The 20,060-nt window shown below is 39.0% G+C and overlaps 1 protein-coding gene across 1 annotated transcript; it reads right to left on the reverse strand.

The window, feature by feature from the left end:
• Nucleotides 1-5,975: 5,975 nt before the first annotated feature.
• Nucleotides 5,976-15,953, reverse strand: LOC126085007 (sulfotransferase 2A1-like). The gene is made up of 6 exons (XM_049899891.1): nucleotides 15,818-15,953; nucleotides 13,198-13,406; nucleotides 12,072-12,198; nucleotides 9,095-9,189; nucleotides 7,395-7,575; nucleotides 5,976-6,088 (listed from the first exon to the last, which is right to left on the reverse strand). Exons 1-6 carry the CDS (start codon nucleotides 15,951-15,953, stop codon nucleotides 5,976-5,978), a joined length of 861 nt encoding a protein of 286 aa, XP_049755848.1.
• Nucleotides 15,954-20,060: the final 4,107 nt, after the last annotated feature.

Raw genomic sequence — 20,060 nt, forward strand, 5'->3', positions numbered from 1 at the left:
CCCTAAGACACCTGTCAAGCTTGGCCTTGTTGTTCCAGTGTTAGCAGTATTAGAAGCAGATGGTTCTCTGTTCTGGTGCTGCTGGAGACACTTCTTTAAAAAATCTGATCTGGGTGCAAATGATAGATTGTACAGAACAATCCGAAGTTTGCTGAGATTTCCTTCCTGGTTCTCAGTTATAAAAACAGGGAGCATTAAAGGAATGGCTTTCTAGTCAATGGCAGTTAACTTAAGTAATCATTAGCCGACTCAGAGTACTTTTTAAGGTTACAAGATCAATAAACAAACAGAGGATTAATGAATGATGGGCATGCTTTCAAAGCAAAGGAATTTTGAAATTATGAATGTTAAAGTTGCCCTTTCACTCCCTGTCCTGTAGTTATCCTCATCTTCTGTGAACTTTTTCCTAGGACATTGACTTTTAATTGACTAAGTTTTGAATCCAAGAAAAAATGGGATTCCAATCATAGAAATAATTTAGATTAATATAATATTTAATCTGGAAAAAATGTGTAAACCATATTCACAAACGTCCCGAGAATTTTGACTAATGTTTGCTGCTTATGAAGCTGGTAGAATTTTTAACATCCTCTAATGAGGACTAAAGAAACCCTGGTGGTGTAGTGGTTAAGCTCTATAGCTGCTAATCAAGAGGTTGGCAGTTTGAATCCACTAGGCGCTTCTTGGAAACTCTAAGGGCAGTTCTACTCTGTCCTACAGGGTTGCTACGAGTCAGAATCGACTCAATGGCAGTGGGTTTGTCTTTTTTTTTTTTTTTTTTTAATGAGGGCTAATGTGTGCCTGACCCAAGTCATGGTGTTTTCAATCGGCTCATATGCATGTGAAAGCTGGACAATTAATAAGGAAGACAAAAGTAGAATTGACACCTTGTAATTTTGGCATTGGTGAAGAATATTAAATGTACCTTGGATTGCAAAAAGAATGAACAAATCTGTCTTGGACAAAGTACAACCAGAATGCTCCTCAGAGGCAAGGATGGCAAGAATACATCTCACATATTTTGGACAGGTTGTCAGGAGAGATCAGTCCCGGGAGAAGGACATCATGCTTGGTAAAATAGATGGTCAGCAGAACAGAGGAAGACCCTCAATGAGATGGATTGACATAGTGTCTGCAATGGTGGGCTCAAGCACAGCAACAATTGTGAGGATGGTGCAGGACCAGGCAGTGTTTTGTTCAGTGGTGCACGGGGTCGCTATGAGTCTGAACAGACTTGAGGGCACATAGCAACAACAACAACAATGTTAAATATTCTGGTACTCACTTACTTGCGTAACTTTTTTAACTCCAGCCATTTTCAGGTTCTTGGGTGCTGATTCACGGGAGTCAGCCTAGTTCACATAAGCCTGACACTGGCATGCTTCGAAACGAACAGTTTTATGTAATTATTTCTACATCAGAAGGACTGAATCCTTGGATCAAGCTAATAATTAACTGCAGAAATTTGAACACAAAGTTTTTTCACTCATTTTATAAGGCTTAACAGTAGATTAATTTTGTGTTTGTGTCAGTATTTATCATTGAAGAACAGAGTTTTTTAAAAAGTTGGTTTTGAAGAAGAAATAACCACATACTGTTATTATTAAGTGTTCATTTACTGAGGATAGGATATGACTATAATAGGCTCACTGTGTATGCCCAAAGGCTGGTCTTTGGGACTCATTTGGGCACTGAACGACCATGTGCGTTGCCTGGTTGCTGGTGTGGACAATGGAAGTAACATGGCAATTGTAGCAAAGACAGAAATTACAATTAAATCCAATGTCTTACATTGAGGGAGCATTGTCTGATTAAGGCTTTTTTTTTTTTTTCCTCCAATCACATAAGATGTTTCAGAACCATGTTGGTAAGGGTATAGAAGGCTTTGTAAGACCATACTCAGGGGATCTCACAAAAAAATGAGAGAACTTTCTCTTGAGTAGGAAGTCATTTGCCATCAACTCAACTGCACAGAACTTGAAGAACTAGGGACTCATGGAGCACCACTCATCGGAAATGTCCAGGATTGATGCTTCTGGTATGGTCTATTTAAAACCGCCTTGGAGTTCATCACACCAAACTGAAAATTCTATACCACCTATGTGAGCAAATGCTTAAGTTAACTGACCAAATTGTATGGTGCAAAGCACTGTGTATGCAATACTTCATTTCCCATAAGGAAACGGAGGCTCAGAAAGATTAATTGCTTTCCTTTAGCCACCCAGTCAATGAGTGGAGTATCTAGGGGAAATAATGGTTTAAAGTATGTCATGCTCTTTTTTATTAAGGGAATTTGTGGATCTCTCATCGATCCATAAGGAATTCAGGATTCCACTGAAATCACAGTGGAGGAATTCTAATGTGAACTAGGTGATCAGGGGCATGCTGCCTGAGGACTGATAGTTACATTGAGGATGAGAGTATGGGTTGAATTTGGCCCACTGACAGGGTGGGAAGGGACTGCTGCTTCCAGAAGGAGTAGCATGTGGGAAATCACTACTCTGTCTCCTCTTCATACCTTTCCTCACCCCTACAAATAATTTGAAAGTGAGTCCCAGGAGTCTGACTTCAGAGTTTACCACTAGAGACTGGTCTTGGGCCAGGCGTTAAGTCCAATTTATGTCCAGAACCTACCTCTTTGTGCCCTGGTTGTATCCTGTTTGGATTACTGTCAAGGCACATGTAATGTTTTTTTATACATTTTACTGCCTTTGCCTGTGTGTGTGTTTTGAAGACATACACAACAAACCACCAATTCAACAATTTACACAGGTACAGTTCAGTGACATTGATTACATTCTTCGTTTTGTGCCATGAGTATCACACTCTTTATGTGAATCATTCCACCTCCATGAACATAAACTCAAAGCCTCCTAAGCAAAAAATTCCCTTTTCCCCACTCTTTCACCACATGTAACCACTAATAAATGGTTTTTGTGTGTTTAATGTGGCACAGTGGTTAAGAGCTAAGGCTACTTACCAAAGTGTCGGCAATTCAAATCCACCCGGTGCTCCTTGGAAACTGTATGGTGCAGTTCTACTCTGTCCTATCGGGTCACTATGAGTCGGAATTGACTTGATAGCAATGAGTGTGGTATATATATTTATTTATTAGTGAGATCATATGGTATTTATGCTTTTGCAACTTAATTATTTCTTCCCTCAGCATAGTGTTTTCAAGGTTCATCTACGTTGTGGCAATCATCAGTATTTCAGTTTCCTTTTACTAGCTCTTAAGACAGTTTATTGTTCTCATATATGTTCAACAACCACAGTGTGGAGTTTGGTGAAGCTATCATTTATAGTACTTGCCTCTTTCCATAGTTTAAATACTCCCATCACGGTAGATTTCGATCTACCAGTGTGACATCACTGTGTGGGGAGTTGGAAAGAGATGTGCATAACCATGCCATTATGTGCATTTCAACCATACAGATACAATGGACACAGAAATCCTCAGGAGAATGACTAAGTGTAAAATGATCAAAAAGAAAAATAACTAAACTGGTTGAAGCCGAGTGGATTCCAGGTGGTAGCACCCCTACAGGATAGAGTAGAACTGCCCCACAGAATTTCCAAGGAACTGCTGATGGGTTTGAACTGCCGGCCTTTTGGTTAACAGCCAAGCTCTTAACCCCTAGGCTACCAGGAAGTGGTAAATTTTGCATATTTAGTATCTTTGTTTTCATGCAGTTTATTTAGTCGTAAGTTTTTCTAATTTAATTTATAGGGATGACTATGTTTAAAAAACTTTGAAGTAGAGAGAAAAGCTGGCTCTTGGTTTCACCTTTGTGTGCTCAACTGTGTGTACAATTCTGGTTCATTTTATCTTTGTCATAAGGATTTACAGCACACGAGTAAGTGGTGGAAATTATGTTCTATTTTGGCGACTACCACACCCCTCCTCTCAGACTGTAGCCAAGCTCTTTAAACAGGAGAGTATGCAATCTTCCTGGAAAGTCCATCCACTGCTGTTGTTGTTTCATCAATTACCTTATATTTCATTATTCCAAGGTAGATTTTTGTCAAAGGAATTCTGATACCTCCATATCTTATAATGGCCAATTATTCCCAATAATTAAAAAATCTATGAAATTGTAAATAAGTGAATTATCACCCACAAAGCAAGATACTAAGGAAATGATTAAATGTGCATGTGTAGGCTCAAGTCAATAGAAAATTATTCTACTCAAAAAGGTTTCATTTGTGTGTGGCGGCTGACATTTGCTGTTTTAAAATACTTAAAATTGTGGTTTAAATTCATTTGAGTGGTTTTTCTATAATGCAAACTAATTAAGCAACTCAAGTGAAACACCCTTTCGGGTTACATATTTAATAAAGACTTAATTACTATGAACAGGTGTCAAAAGAAAATACAGAAACAAACAAAATCAACAAGTGCATAAGGAAATCAGCCACCATGAGTAAGATGCAGTAGATAAACATCACCATCATTTCAGCAAAGGTATCAGGATTTAAAGGATTTCGCATATAAAATTAGCATTTTAAAGATATTTAAAGGTATAAAAGATGGAATTAAAAGAAGGAAGGTGGAGTTTTTTTGGAGTGGAATCCCTTTCTCCTGTTCCCAACCCAAAAAAACCAAACCCACTGCCGTTGAGTCGATTCCGACTCATAGCGACCCTATAGGACAGAGTAGAAGTGCCCAATAGAGTTTCCAAGGAGCACCTGGCAGATTCAAACTGCTGATCTCTTGGTTAGCAGCCATAGCACTTAACCATTATGCCACCAGGATTTCCTCTCCTGTTCCCAGGTGCAGCAATTCCTCAGTCGGGTTATGCTGAAATTTATGGGTTTGGTAGCCAGAACAGAGCTGGAGATATTCCTGAGGGTGAGCATTGAATTGTGATGCACACTCCTCACGTGGATCCCCTGCTTAGTCTGCAAACCAGTGTCCTTTTAAGAAGGTGGAGGGATACACTTCTAAAGACCAAGGGAGCAAGAGGAATTTGACTCCTAAAGAATTACAACAACATCTACTAAAAAAAAAAAAACCATCCTTAGTCCCAGGGACAACTCTTTCCTCATCAGGGACCAGAATTTGGCATAGGAACCCTGCCTAGATGGGAGATTGTGCTTTGTTTGAGTTACTTTCCCTCTTTCAATAAAGTGATGAGCCTGGAATTTAGGTCTGTCTGCACTGTGACTGCAGGAGATGAATGCTTCTATACCAAAACCCAGTGTCATATAGTCGATTCCGACTCATAGTGACCCTATAGGACAGAGTAGAACTGCCTCATAGAGTTTCCAAGGGGTGCCTGGCGGATTCGAACTGCCAACCCTTTGGTTAGCAGCTGTAGCACTTAACCACTATGCCACCAGGTTTCTGAATGCTTCTATAAATGCCTCCAAATAGGTTCCTTGGCTATGTAGATAGTTAGTGGGAAGTTTTATCTTTCTGAAAGGATGTCTCTTATTTGGCTGAGTGCCATTTTGCAGTGAAGAGGGTAGCCATGAGCTGTTAGCAGCTCTCATTCACAGCAGTTGGAGTGCGGGACAGTTTTGGTGATCTGTGTAGGCAGTAAGAGCTTTTACTAAAGAAATATGCACATTAAATAATAAGTAGCCCTTAATTGTGTTGAAACCCTGAAGGAAATGAAATTGGTGATGGTTGCAGAGCAAGTGTTGTCCGTGGAGCTAATTCCTCAGTTCATGCTTTTTAATAGAGATGTTCTCAAAATAGCAAAGTCTTAACTTTTTTTTTTTAATCTGGTAAAAAATTACATGGGCTTTAAATATTATTTTATTATGCATGATTAAAATATTATATAGCATTTTGAGGCTTGTTCATGAGGTTGATAAGGAACTAGGTTGTTTTCAATTATTGAATGTGTAATTTCATTGTAGGATTAAAGTCACCAGGACACAATGAAACGAATTATGTTTCATAAATGCAATCCCAGAAACATATAAACGAAGTCAGTATCCGTGCCAGATTTGAAAATATTAGGCCATTATTCCCATGGGAAAAACCCTTGAGGAAGTTTGCCCATCTTCTCTTGGTACGTTTTATTAAAGGCTTCACTCTGAGCCACTGTGAAATGATTTTTCCAATCCCCAGTGATTCCTGTCAAATACCAAAAGTAAAACCAGATCAGATTTGTAACTAGCATGTCAAGACCTCATTTGAACTTCTCCAATACCATAGCCTACTAATGTCTAGTACCTGCCTCACAATACTGTGAGGACTGAATAGATATGGCAGGCAACACCAACAATAATAATAACTAAATGACATTTAGTAATTCTTTATGTCAGACTGTTTATTTCTCTCTCTCTTTTTTCCTTTTTAAGGATTTTACATGTATACCTCTTTTAATACTCCAAAATCTTTTCAGGATAGGGGCTGTTTTTTCTCCAATTCACACTTACCCTGGTTTGCTCATACAGGTACAAATGGTAATCTTTCTCCTCACTGTTGCCTCCAGACCACCCTTTCTCTTTCCTTTTTACTCTCCACCTTTGAATCTCATAGCGCCCAACTACCAGGCTATCTCATTGTTGTAGCTTTCTATCATGGCTCAGGTCAAAACCCCTCATTCGAGGAAAATTTTAGCTCATAGTTCACTGGAACAGTCTTGATAACAAGTATAACAAAATTCTTGGCGATTTCAATTTCTGGGTTATGATTCTTCTAATACTCTGGTTCCTTGATCGTTTCTGTTCCAATGATCTTATACCCCACGTAGCCCAAAGTTACATGCTGTATCTTCTCATCACTCGTTCTTCCTCCATGATCTGACTTTCACATATCCCGTTCTCAGAATATCAGCTTCTCTCCTTCCTGATGATTCACATGAGCACCTCAGTTTCTCCAATACTTCAACTCCACTGAGACCCCCAATCTATTGGTTCCACCTCGTTTTTTCCATGCTTCTTTCTCTTCATGAATTACTTTACTTCATTAACCAGGGTAAATGTTAAAATTGATTATTGTCATTACCGTCTTGCACTTTATCCGCTCTCTTGTCCCTCTTCACTGTGTAGCATTTATTTCATATTATGCTAATTCAAGATAAACCCAACTTGAAACATGACATAATACAGACAAACCTGCTTACTGGTCTTTCTTTAAAATTATAACCACTGACACCAATCATAATGCCATAATGAGCATACCTATTTATCTTGCTTTAACTTCAATAACTTCTCCCCATTTTGTTTCTAAGCTGATAACCTTGACTCAGTTGTATTGATACAATGGAATCAATCTGAAGATAACTTCCACAATTTCCTAGCAGTGTAACCACCCATGTGTCTGTATCTGAAGATTCAAATACTTCCCTCCTGCCTTGTCTTCAGAGTATCTGTAGAAGTAGGTTAGTTGTCTGGCCCTTTCCTTCATGTTCTGAAATCAGAAAACTCTCTCTTACCTTTTCTCAATAATTTCCCTTTGCTGTGATCCATTATATCATCTGGTACTAGGGAGAAATTGCTCATTTTATTATCTTTCATGACCTCGAAGGATACGTTCTTGAGGACCGAGTTGAGTTCATCTGAGCTCAGCTTCTTGCCCAAGAACTGGCTGATCCTCTCTACACTGGCCCTTATGTCCTAGAATAAGAAACACAAAGGAGAGGACATGAAGAAAAATACAACAGGGAAAAAAGCACGACAAGCATAGGAAGAGCAGGGGAATGATGAAGTGGAGAAAAAAATGAAATAAAGCAGAAAGAAGATGAATTGTTTACGCTCCTCTGAAATGTGATGAACACTGAATAAAAGTACATTGTACAGAAAAGGAAATAAAGGTAAGTTGGAAGTAATGGAGAGGAAGAAACAAGATGACCATATAGTAATGATGCCAAGATCAGTATTGAACTCCTCTGTGCTTAAGTTCATGGAAATGTAGAAATAAGAGAGAATGGTCTTGAATTTTCAAGGACAATTTCCAGGTGGACACACAAGGTTGTTAGAGATAAGAAATGCACCTCAGGTAGATGGAACTCAATTCTCGATATGATACTTGTCTTTCAGTCATGGCTGTATCATGTAATAACAATTTTTCATACCTTTCATTTGAACAGTACACCAAGTTTTACACAACATGCTTACATATTATCAGAAGCATCAGCACATGTGCCATCTGAGAATTAGAGAGAGGAGGGCATTTACAAGAGAAAGATCTTTAAGGCCAAGTACTGTTTAAATCCTGTGTGTGGTGCAATGAGTTCCTTTGTGTGGTCTTTTGTCATGGTTCTTTGAAAAAAAAAAACAGCTTAGGAGATGTTCCCCCTTAGCCCTGTGGTGCCCTAGGAGCCCCCTTTGCCCTAATTTTTAGAGAAGCAACTTGGGCAAAGGGGGTTAATAGGTTTTTTCTACCACAGAGGGTTTGTAACTTTTGCCCAGGGGATTTCCCAAGTTAATTGGCATTTCCTGAGTAAGCTAGAAAAAACTTGATGGTTTGATCCTTTTGTGTGGTAATTAACAAGACCTGAGTAAATAAACATCTCATGCCTAAGGGAAAAGTAGTTGAACCCTGGGGTGGTGAGGGAGGCCCCACCTTGTAATGAATGAGGATTTTGATATATAAATGGCTGAAACACAGGATTGAGAAGACTCCTGGTTGAGAGAGAGATGCTGGCTAAGAGTGGACTGGCAGAGAAACAGAGCCACATGCGATCGAGTGGCCCCGTAATGGTACTCTGGCTTGAGCTGGGTCAATTAGCAGAGGTGAGGTCAATGGCAGAGAACCAGCAGCAGGGAGGCTTGACAAGGTAGAAACCTGAGAGCAGGGAGCAGCTAAGACAACTGAGCAAGTCACTAGGTTGGCTGTGAACTGGGCCAGTTAGCAGTGGAGAGGACTACAGTGGAGAGCTGCTGGTAGAATAACCTTAAGGGCAGAGGCTGACCAAGGGAAGTTGCTAGGGGAGCAGCAGCTGAGATAGCTTAGTGAGCTGATGTGCTGGCTATGAGCTGGGCCACTTACTGGCAAGAAGCCAATGGACCTTGCAACAAATTATCAAACCCTAGAGAAGCAGAGAATGCCAAGGCCCAGGGACATATGGTGTCAGAATTTATATTACTGTGATATGGGATGAGAGAGAGTAAAATTTTTTGGAAGAATGGATACCTGATGCAGTTCCTCATATGAAATTATCAGGAAATTCTCTTTTCCTCTCATTGACATCCAGCCGAGAGTATGGTCAAACCAAGATCCATATGGCACTGCAAGTGAATGGGGGAAGAAAAGGTGATTGTGTGGTTCACTCTTGTGCACTCACTTGCTTGTGTAATCTGGCTCATTTTGTGTATGTCTAAATATTTGGGGAATAAACAAGTGAGTTGTGGAAATTCTCCCCTTTTTTTCTTATTTCCATGAAGAATTTAAAAAACAACAAACAAAAAATAAACAGCTTCCACTGAGTTCACTGTGTGTCAGGGAAAATCCATGTGTGACAGTGTAGAAGTGTGTTTTGATAGGGCTTTCTTTTTCTTCTTTTCTTATTGCTTTGAAAATATACACATGCAAACATTTGCCAATACAACAATTTCTACATGTGTGATTCAGTGACACTGATTACTTTCTTCAGTTCTCAATTGTTCTCACTATTCTTTGCCAAATTATTTCATCATCATAAATATAATCTCAATGCCTCCTGAGCAAAAACTTTCATTTTCCCTCCTTTCTACCCTTGGTAACTGCCACCAATCTTTGGTTTCTATATATTTGCTTATTTCATATAGATGAGTTGCTATAGAATTTGTCCTTTTGCCAGAGACTTATTTTGCTCAATATGACTCTTTTCAAGGCTCATCCATGTGGCATTTCATACGGTTTTCATGGAAAACCCTGTTTATGGAAACCCTGTTGCCAAACCTAAGGTACTCTTTAAAAATAATCTTTTTATTTGAAATCTAGGTTAAATCCCAGGATCTCTAATCTAATGTGTAATGCTATCCATGATCTTGACCCTGCAGATAATATTAGCGTCCATTCTTAACCAACCTTCCCCAGGTGTTGCTATGTTTCAACTTTTCTCTCCTTGTACAATATCCTGTGTTTGTCTCCTCCATCTTAGTTCAGTGGTATTATAGTCTGCACACTTTTTTCCACATATTTATTTTTTCCCTTAGCAATGGATTTCAGAGACTGCTCTTTAGTAGTACAGCAGCATTGTTTCCTTTTTTAATGTAGATAGTATTCCAACATATAGCTGGTGGACATTTAGTTCTTTTTCTGGTTTTTGTTATTAGAATTACAAATAAGTCTTCATTGAACAGTTTGCATGTTCATTTTTTATGCATTTTTGCTCCTGTATTTTTTTCCAGTACAAAAGTCAGAAATGTGTATCAACTTGTCTGAGATTAGTATTGCCACTTCTGCTCTTTTTTTGGTTACTGTTTGCTTGATATATATCTTTTTCCATCCCTTGATTTTTAATATACTTAGTCTTTGTGTCTAAATTGTGTCTCTTGTAGTCAGCATATTGATGAATCTTTTTTTCTTTTTTTTTTTTATTCCATTCTGCCACTCTCTTTTCCTTTATGGGTGCATTTAAGCCATTTGAATCTAGTGTGATTATCAATAGGTATGAGTTTATTGCTATCACATTGTTATGCTTTTTTTGTGTGTGTCATGCTGACATTTTCTTTGTGCCTCTTACTGTGCTGTGCTGGGTTCCTTTTGTTTATGGATTTTATTTTCTTTTGTTGTTATAGATTTTGTGTTTACTGAGACTATGTTTTTCTTCTTTTTTATTATGATGGGTAGGTTTGTTAGCTTTCTTTGTGGTTACCTTGAAATTTCGCCTTATCTTACTAAGTTTGAAACATTCTTTTATTATTTGAGATTGCCTTGAAGTCCTCTCCATTTGAAAATTCTATACCTACCCTGTTTATTCCCCCTTTTATTGTTTTGTCATTGTTGTCATTTACAGATCGACGTAGGTTTCCCTGTTTTAAGTCTTTTAGCTTTGCTTTTTTTATTGAGAGTTCTTTACGTAGGTTGGTATCTGGCTGATGGTGTCTTGTTCCCAGACTGCAGTTGTTGTCTGATGTCCTTGGTTCTCTAACTGAAGAGCTCCCTTTAGTATTCCTTGTTAAGTTTGGTTTGGTTTTTCCAAATTCATGTATCAACTTTTAAGTGCTAATCTAATTTTATAGTTTTCAAAATTACCCTAAATGGACTCCTACTATTTTTTGTCCACACCAACAATGCACGAGTATGCCTGTCTACACAATATTGTGTGTTTTATACATTTTGATCGCTTGCTAAAGGATTTGTGAAACGTGGCGCCTCAATGAAATTACCGCAGTGTAACTAAATCTACATCCCCCTTAATTTGAACGTGGCGGAGTACTTTTTCATACTTTATCCTGATTATTTCAATGTTCATGTTTGAATTTTCCTTAGGAATAATACAGTTGACGGGATGGGATAAGTTGGAGGTGGTAGAAGAAATAAGACTGTAAATTAATTGAAATTTTGATGTAGTTGATGGGTATGTTAGGAGACAGGTCATTATGCCATTACTTTTTCTTTTGATAATATTTTATATCTTATATAACAAAAACTAAAAATTACCAGCTGAAAATGTTTAAAAGATTGAGGCTCAGAAAGGACAGATATTTAGTTTAAGTTGCAGGAGTTGGCAAAACTGAAATGTGCTGCTACCATTTAAGTACTGACAGTTATAAAAAGCCTGAGACAATTTTTTTCCTGATTTCTCTCACCATATGTTAGTCATTTATTTATATAAAACTACACGTTTTACTTTGAAATAAATTTAGATTTACGTGCAAGTGTAACAAAGAATACAGACAGATTATGATGCCATATACTGAATTTTCCACAATGTTAGTGTCTTAAGTAACATTAGTGTTGTAGTGTCTCAAAATTTTACCGAGAGAATTTTCAAGACAACTGAGTGTGGAGATTGAGATCCTGTTGTTACATGTGACGTGGTATGGATTTAATAAACCCTAGGTTTCTAAAGCGTTGTGGCTGTTTAAACACTGACAATCAAACATGGAGATGTTCTGGTTGCGACATGAGGTACAAGACCTCCACCATTCCATCCAGATCCCCTATCTTGAGTGAGACTCACCATTTCCCGGAAGAAAGCATTCAAAATATTCTTCAAATAACTCTGGATTCTGGACATATCTCAATGCTTTGTTGAAATAATAACCAGAAGTAATAACATCTCTGGGATTTCTGATTAAGTAAATAGCCTGAAATAAAAAAAAAATGATAATAATAATGAAAATAAATGCACCCAATCCCCTATTCTTAAATCTTGACAAATGGTAAAAAAGCCAATTCCCAGCAAATGCTTAACTGCAGTTTGGTCTTCTCCAATTCATTCACTTAACAAACTTTATCTCAAGTACTCATTATGTGGGGATGTTTGCCCAACAGGGAGAACTCAATGTCAATGAGTTGTACATGTAAAAAATGCTCATGTGGTGAAAGTTTTGTGATATATATATTTACCACAATAAGAATCAATAACTTAAGAGAAATTCACAATTATATCCTCAAGGACTCTAAACATAAGAACCTTCCTTTGTAGTACCTGAAATTACACATCAGAGTCCTATGAAGAGGTTGACTGGGAAAGACAGTACACTTAGATGATATCATCATTGAAGAAGCACAACTGGGTTTCATATATGAGCACCACACCCACAAATCCTCTGAAATGTAGGTGCTAATTTATAATTCAATTGTTTCCACTATGAGGAAATTAATATAAAGTACTCTTTCAGGGGTGCAGAGATATAATTAACTAATGAAGAAAGGGAAGAAAGGCCTGAAGATCTACTTCAGAAAATTACCCAATGAAAACTTCACAGATCACAATAGAATATTGTCCAATATAGTGCTGGAAGGTGTGCCCCCTCGCATGGAAAGTCCTACACAATAGCTGCAACAATGGACTCAAACATACTAACAATCATGAAAATGGTGCAAGACAGGGCAAGGTTTTTTCTGTTATATAGGAGGTAGCCATGAGTTAGAGCCAACGTGACGGCAACTAACAACAAAAACAATGAGGAATGGGTATCTATGGAGCAACATCAAGGAGATAACCTAGTGTATAACATTCTGGAATGGAACGAGGTTTTCTCTTATGTTCACTTTCATGAATCACATTTTAGCTCTGTATGCAAAGGAAGGCATCCAAGACATAGAAGTTGTCAATTCTGTCGTTGCAATTATTAGCTCACCTTGGCCTTCGTATTGAAGAATGACTTGGGAAATAATTGAATTGGGAGGTGTGAGGAGTATATTCGTGGATCTTTCTGATTGTTGACACGTTCATACCCATCTATTGTTTCTATCCATGGTGAACGATCCCAGGTCAAAACGGATTGGACCCAGCAGGGATCTCCCTTGGAGTGGATGAGGCTGATGATCTCCACTAACCAATTGGTTCCTTGATGGAAAAGGAAAGACTTTGACATACTTCTTTCTGACTTTCAACCATTCCAGAGCATTTAATTACTTCTTCATTCATGAAATACTTTTTGTTTTCTATGAGAGCACACACCTAGTATTCTTGTTCCTAATGTTCCCCATCTCTATGCATCCTCCTCTTTAATATTCAACTCCCTAATCCTGTTTGGCACGTATGTAAAGACTCTCTAGAGTACTAGCTTGCAATGAAAAGGAGAATAAACAAGTGGAAAGCTTCCATAGACATTCACAACTCCACCAGAAGAATGAGCTCTACCATCTTCCATGCCAATGTTCACCCCATTGACATAGTACCTTTAGATAGGGCTGGGAAAAAAAAAAATGGATTCACTCTCAGGGGAGCAGACATTATTTTTTATATAAAGCTGCCAAATATTTTTTTTCCTACTCAATTGGAAGTAGGGCTGACCATGTGACAAGATTCCTGAAAGTAAGAGAGAAAACATACTGACAGGACCCAGGAGAGAAAACTTATCTTGTTCTTGGAAATATACTCATACAGAAGAAAAATCAGTTCCATAGGAATCTATCTGCTACCTGCCTTTGAATTATCTAGAAAGACTTACTCCCCACAAATGCTTTATCCTTTGGATCCAGGGTCCCTCTGCTGAGAAGCTCCTACGCCAGTGGATGATTATGACAAGGACATTCCCCCAGAGCTGACAAAGAGAGAACATCTTTTTTGGAGCTGAATTTGGACTACTAGCCTCCTAAACTGTGACAGAATAAATTTCTCTTTGTTAAAGCCATGCACTTGTATTTCTGTAATAGCAGCACTAGATAACAAAAACACCCATACAATTGGATATGCCATTCTGGAGACTGAATCATTGACCCTTAGAGCTAATGACATCAACATCCTTTCTCTAGATATTTCATTATAAAAGAGAAGAAAAGAAACAAAGAATATTTTTTAAAATATGTTACTCATGTGTCCAATTAAATGCAGCTGCCTACACATACACGATTGCATTGGTTTATTTACACTAGTCCTAACGAGGCCAGCAATAAAATGGAGGCCTGGTCCAAAGGTTCTTAAGAAAGCACACCAAAAATATGATGGACCAGTATACAAATTTACTTTTGTAGTATTTACTTCTTTGTTTCTAGCTTAAATCCACTCACATTTCTCCATCTTTTATATTACACACCCAGCCAGTATATCAAAACTATAAAGTCTCTTAATCTCTGTAACGCCAGTTCCAATAGATATGCTTTTCTTCCAGCTCTTTCTGTCTCAATGTATGGCACCCAACATTCACCTAGTTTTCGTGGTCTGAAATCTCAGAAATATATGGAGGCTTCTCTCTTCCATAACATCTGATCAAGTAGTGCTCAACCTTAGGTAACTGTGCCATCAAAGGGACATTTTTCTATTTCTGGAGAATTTTTTTTTTTTTCCTTTTGGTCATCAATGGGGTAAGTGTGTGCTACAGGCATCTATTGAATAAAGTCTGGGATGTGGTTAAACATCCTGCAGTGTATAGAACAGACTCCTAAAATAAAGGATCATCAAGCCCAAAATGTCAGTAGTAATAACAAAGCTGAGAAACCCTGCACTATTCAGTCAAAGACCCCATCCCTTTGATACTGCCTACATATTGCTCAGTATGGCAGAATTCTAACGTTTCCTGTGTAATTTTTAGACCTAATCACAGTTATTGCTGGATGAGGTCTGAAGATCTAACATTATCTTTTCTACTCTTATTCTAGGCAATTATTCCTTCAACATATAGAGGCCCTTGTGATGTTTAAATGCATTTATCATCACTTCTCCATTTAAAACCTTCCTATGTATTTGCACTGTGTTTCCCTAATTGCTTAGCATGGTTTACAAGTCCACATGATTTACTATTAAAACGTCTCCAGTCTCATTTCCTGCCCCTCTCTACCCCCACATTCCACAAAGCAATTATCCATGTCTTCTCAGATCTTGGAATATACCTCAGTATCTTTCAATTCTAAACCTTTACACATGTAAACCACCGTGCCTGATCTCTCTTCACCTTACACTCTCACATTCATTGTAGACATTTCGTGGTACATGCTTTTTTTCATTCAGATTTTTCAATAATCTGTCTCCTCTAAAGAATCCTACGTGAACACCAAATCATGCAATAGCATTCTCTCCTACAAGGCCCACAAAACGGTACAATACTGCATTTGTCACTTCTCCTTGAATTATAATTTCCTGTATTAATCCATCTCTATGACTCTATTAGGTCATGCTTTGGGGCAAAATAATATATGTGTGTGTGTGTATATATATATGTATATGTACATATATATTCAAGTTTGAGGCATAGAAAAGGCACAGAATTAGTAACATCATTCCACAGTCTTTTTCAATTTCATATCCTGCTTCCTTACCTGATTTTGGATAAGAAAGTATGATGACATCTCCGTCCCTCACCACAAATTCATCGCACACTGATTTTAAGATTTCAGTACTGTGTACATTCTTCATGAAAGAAATTCCTTCAAACCTTAAATAATCAGTAGCCATCCCAAGAACTGCCTGCCAAGCTTGGCCTTATTTTTCCAGTGGTAGCAGTCTCAGAAACAGTTGGCTCTCCTTTCTGGTGCTGCTGGAGATACTTCTTCAAGAAATCCAATCTGGGTGGATGTTATAGAGAGATTGTAAAGAACAGTCTGAAGTTTGCTGAGGTTTCCTTCCTGGTTCCCAGTTATAAAAATGGGGAGCTTTAAAGAAATGGCTTTCTAATTATCAACGAGAGTTAGCTTGAGTAATCATTAGCTGACTCGGTACTTTCTGAGGTTACAAGATCAGTAAACAAGCAGAGGATTAATGAATGATAAATGTGCTTTCAAACAAAACAATTTTGAAATCATGAATGTAAACTTGTGCTCTCATTCCCTGTCCTGCAGTTATCTTCATTTTCTCTGGGAACTTTTTCCTAGGACACCAGCTTCTAATTGCCTATATTTTGAATCCACCACCTTCAGTGCTTTGTCTATAGCACGTGAAAAAATGGGATTCCAATCACTGAAATAAATTAGATTAATATAATATTTAATCTGGAAAAATGTGTGAGCCATATTCATAAATGTCCCGAGAAGTTTCCTTAATGCTTACTGTTGATGAAGCCGGTATAATTTTTAACATTCGCTTATGAGGACTAAGGGGCACCTGATGGAAGCCATGGTGTTTTCAATCACCTCATATGCACGTGAAAGCTGGAAAATGAATAAAGAAGACTGAAGAAAAATTGACGACTTCAAATTGTGGTGTTGGCGAAGATTGTTGAATGCAGCATGGACTGCAAAAAGAATGAACAAATGGACAACCATAATGCTCTTTAGAAGCATGGATGGTGAGACTACATCTCACATACTTTGAATATGTTATCAGGAGGGATGAGTCCCCTGAGAAGGACATCATGCTTGGTAAAGCACATGGTCAGTGTAAAAGAGGAAGACCCTCAATCAGATGGGCTGATGCAGTGGCTGCAATGGTGGGCTCAATTCAAGCACAGCAACAGTTGTGAGGATGGTGCAGGACTGGGCAGTGTTTTGTTCTGTTGTGCATGGGGTCTTTATGAGTCCGAAGTGACTCGATGGCACCTAACAACAACAATGTTAAATATTCTGCTATTCCTTTACTTCCGTAACTTTTCTAACTTCAACCATTTCCAGGTTCTTGGATGCTGATTTGTGGGGGTCAGCCTAGTTCACATAAGCCTAACTGACACTGGCATGCTTCAAAAGCAACAGTTTTTTGTAATTATTTCTACATCAGAAGGACTTAATCCTTGGTTCAAGCTAACAATTAACTGCAGAAATTTGAACACACGGTTTTTTCACTCATTTTATAAGGCTTAACGGCTGGTTAATTTTGTGTTTGTGTCAGTATTTAACACTGAAGAACACAGTGCTTTAAAAAAAAAGTTGGTTTTGAAGGAGAAATAACCACATACTATTGTTTTTTTATTGTTATTAAGTGTTCATTTATTGAAGACATGACTGAAATAGGCTCACTGTGTATGCCCAATATCTGGTTTTGGGATTCAGTTTGGCACTGAATGTCCGTGTGTGTTGCCTGGTTGCTGGTGTGGACAATGGAAGTCACATGGCAATTGTAGCAAAGACAGAAATTAAAATTAAATATTTTATATTTAATTATATTGAGGGAGAATTGTCCGATTAAGGCTTTTTTTCCCCTCCAATCACATAAGATGTTTCAGAGCCATGTTGGTAAGGGTATAGAAGGCTTTGTAAGACCATACTCAGGGGATCTCACAAAAAATGAGAGAACTTCGTCTCGAACAGGAAGTCATTTGCCATCAACTCAGCTGCACAGAATTTGAAGAAACAGGGACTCATGGAGGACCACTCAGTGGAAATGTCCAGGATTGATGCTTCCAGTAGGTCTATTTAAAATCGCCTTGGAGTTCATCACACCAAAGTGAAAATTCTATACCATGTATGTGAGCATATGCTTATGTAGATTGATCAGGTTGTATGGTGCAAAGCACTGTGTATGCAACACTTCATTTTCTATAAGGAAACGGAGGATGAGAAAGGTTGTTTTCCTTTAGCCACCCAGTCAATGAGTGGAGTATTAAGGAGAAATGATGGCTTTAGAGTAGGTCATGCTCTTATTTACTAAAGGAATCTGTGGATCTCTCATCCATTGACAGGGAATTCAGGATCCCACTGAAATCACAGTGGAGGAATTCTAATGTGAACTAGGTGGTCCAGGAAGTACTGCCTGAGGCCTGATAGTTACATTGAGAATGACAGAGTGAGTTGAATTTGGCCCAGCTGAGAAAGCGAAGAAACAGGGACTGAGCCCCTAGGAAAGGAGCCCTGCAACACCTACAACTTGCAACTTACTTACAATACTACGTGTTTGGCTAATGACCTAAAACCCCCATCCTAGAATGTGCGATAAGGAAAGAAAAAAAAAATGTACTCCCTCATAATGTGTTTCTTAGAAGGACCTGCCCAATCTTGTCCTTGGTGCATGCGCAGACATCCGCAAGGTGATCAATGGATGACTTTTGCCTGATGAAAGTACCTGAGACAAGAATCGAACTGGCACTACAGGAGGGACTGCACAAGTGCTACACCCCATAATAAGTCCTGCTATGAATCCCAGAAGCCTCCGGGACAGGAGCCCTCTTAAAGCCATCTAAAAAACTGCTGCACGTGCACCATAGTTAACATATCCTTGCCCAGACGGGCCACTTGCCAGAAAACCCCACGTAAACCTATGAAAAAACATAAATCTTTTCCTGCTCAAAAACCTTTAAATCCCGTGCAAACCCTTTCTTCTGGGAGGTGGAGGTAAGCATTGCCTAGGCCCTCCTTGTCTCTGCTTGCAAGCCTCTTTTATTATTTTTTTAAAATATTTTTATTGTGCTTTAAGTGAAAGTTTACAAATCAAGTCAGTCTGTCACATATAAGCTTATATACACCTTACTACATACTCCCATTTACTCTCCCCCTAACGAGTCAGCCCGCTCCCTTCTTCCAGTCTCTCCTTTCGTGACCATTTTGCCAGTTTCTAACCCTCTCTACCCTCCCATCTCCCCTCCAGACAGGAGATGCCAATACAGTCTCAAGTGTTCACCTGATACAAGTAGCTCACTCTTCGTCAGCATCTCTCTCCAGGCCATTGTCCAGTCCCTTCCATGTCTGATGAGTAGTCTTTGGGAATGGTTCCTGTCCTGGGCCAACAGAAGGTTTGGGGACCATGACCGCCGGGATTCCTCTAGTCTCAGTCAGACCATTAAGTCTGGTCTTTTTATGAGAATTTGGGGTCTGCATCCCACTGTTCTCCTGCTCCCTCAGGCGTTGTCTGTTGTGTTCCCTGTCAGGGCAGTCATCGGTTGTGGCCGGGCACCATCTAGTTCTTCTGGTCTCAGGATGATGTAAGTCTCTAGTTCATGTGGTGCAAGCCTCTTTTAATGAGGATTTGCTCATGTGGAAAATTCTCTGTGCCTTACCTGTTCATTCTTGACAAGTGAGAGTCAGGAACCTTATTTAATTAAAGGCTTAGAAGCACCATCGACAATTTGGCAAGCCAGGCAGGAGCCACGAGGGGACCCTCTGAGTCTTATTCTTGGACCTGATGCAGTGTGGAGAGGAGAATTGTCTAATCCTGGTGGACGAACCAGCAGCTGCCAAGACTGATTTTTTTCTTATGTTTCTCCACCCAGCAAGGACTTCCCCCCTTATGCCTCATGGCCCGATCTTAGTTTTACTTTCCCCCCGAGCAAACATTCCTTTCTATTCTGTCTGTCTTTCCTTGGAAAGGAGAAACATAGTAATGAGGACTCAATAGATATCTGAGTGGCAGATTAAGTGTCACTTGCCTGCGTCAAGCCACCCAGGAGTCCTCCACAGACTGGTGTCTCATTCCGTGGTGGGCAGAGTCACTAGTGAAGGGTGAGGTGTCCCCAGTGTGACGGGTTTTCTGACCCTTGGGACCAAGCGATGCCTTCTTTTTGATGCCAGGGAGGGAGTACAGAATTTCTGGTCAGCTGGTAGTACACTCTTGATGGGAACTACAGCCCGTTCCTTTGCTCCTCTTTCCTCTCCTCTCAAGCTGGGGTTTTGCCCAGTTAGTGGGTTTCTAATGCCCCAT

The sequence above is a fragment of the Elephas maximus genome, chromosome 11 (assembly GCF_024166365.1).
Source record: "Elephas maximus indicus isolate mEleMax1 chromosome 11, mEleMax1 primary haplotype, whole genome shotgun sequence".
Lineage (NCBI taxonomy): Eukaryota > Metazoa > Chordata > Mammalia > Proboscidea > Elephantidae > Elephas > Elephas maximus.

What these genes read in the sequence shown, in the direction of transcription:
- LOC126085007 (XM_049899891.1), bottom strand. Translation starts at nt 15,953, where the DNA reads ATGGCTACTGATTATTTAAGGTTTGAAGGAATTTCTTTCATGAAGAAT. An exon ending in TCTTCAATACGAAGGCCAAG is followed by an intron (nt 12,199 to 13,197) that starts GTGAGCTAATAA and finishes TTTTTATTTCAG; the next exon opens with GCTATTTACTTAATCAGAAA. An exon ending in CATATGAGGAACTGCATCAG is followed by an intron (nt 7,576 to 9,094) that starts GTATCCATTCTT and finishes TTCTTATTCTAG; the next exon opens with GACATAAGGGCCAGTGTAGA.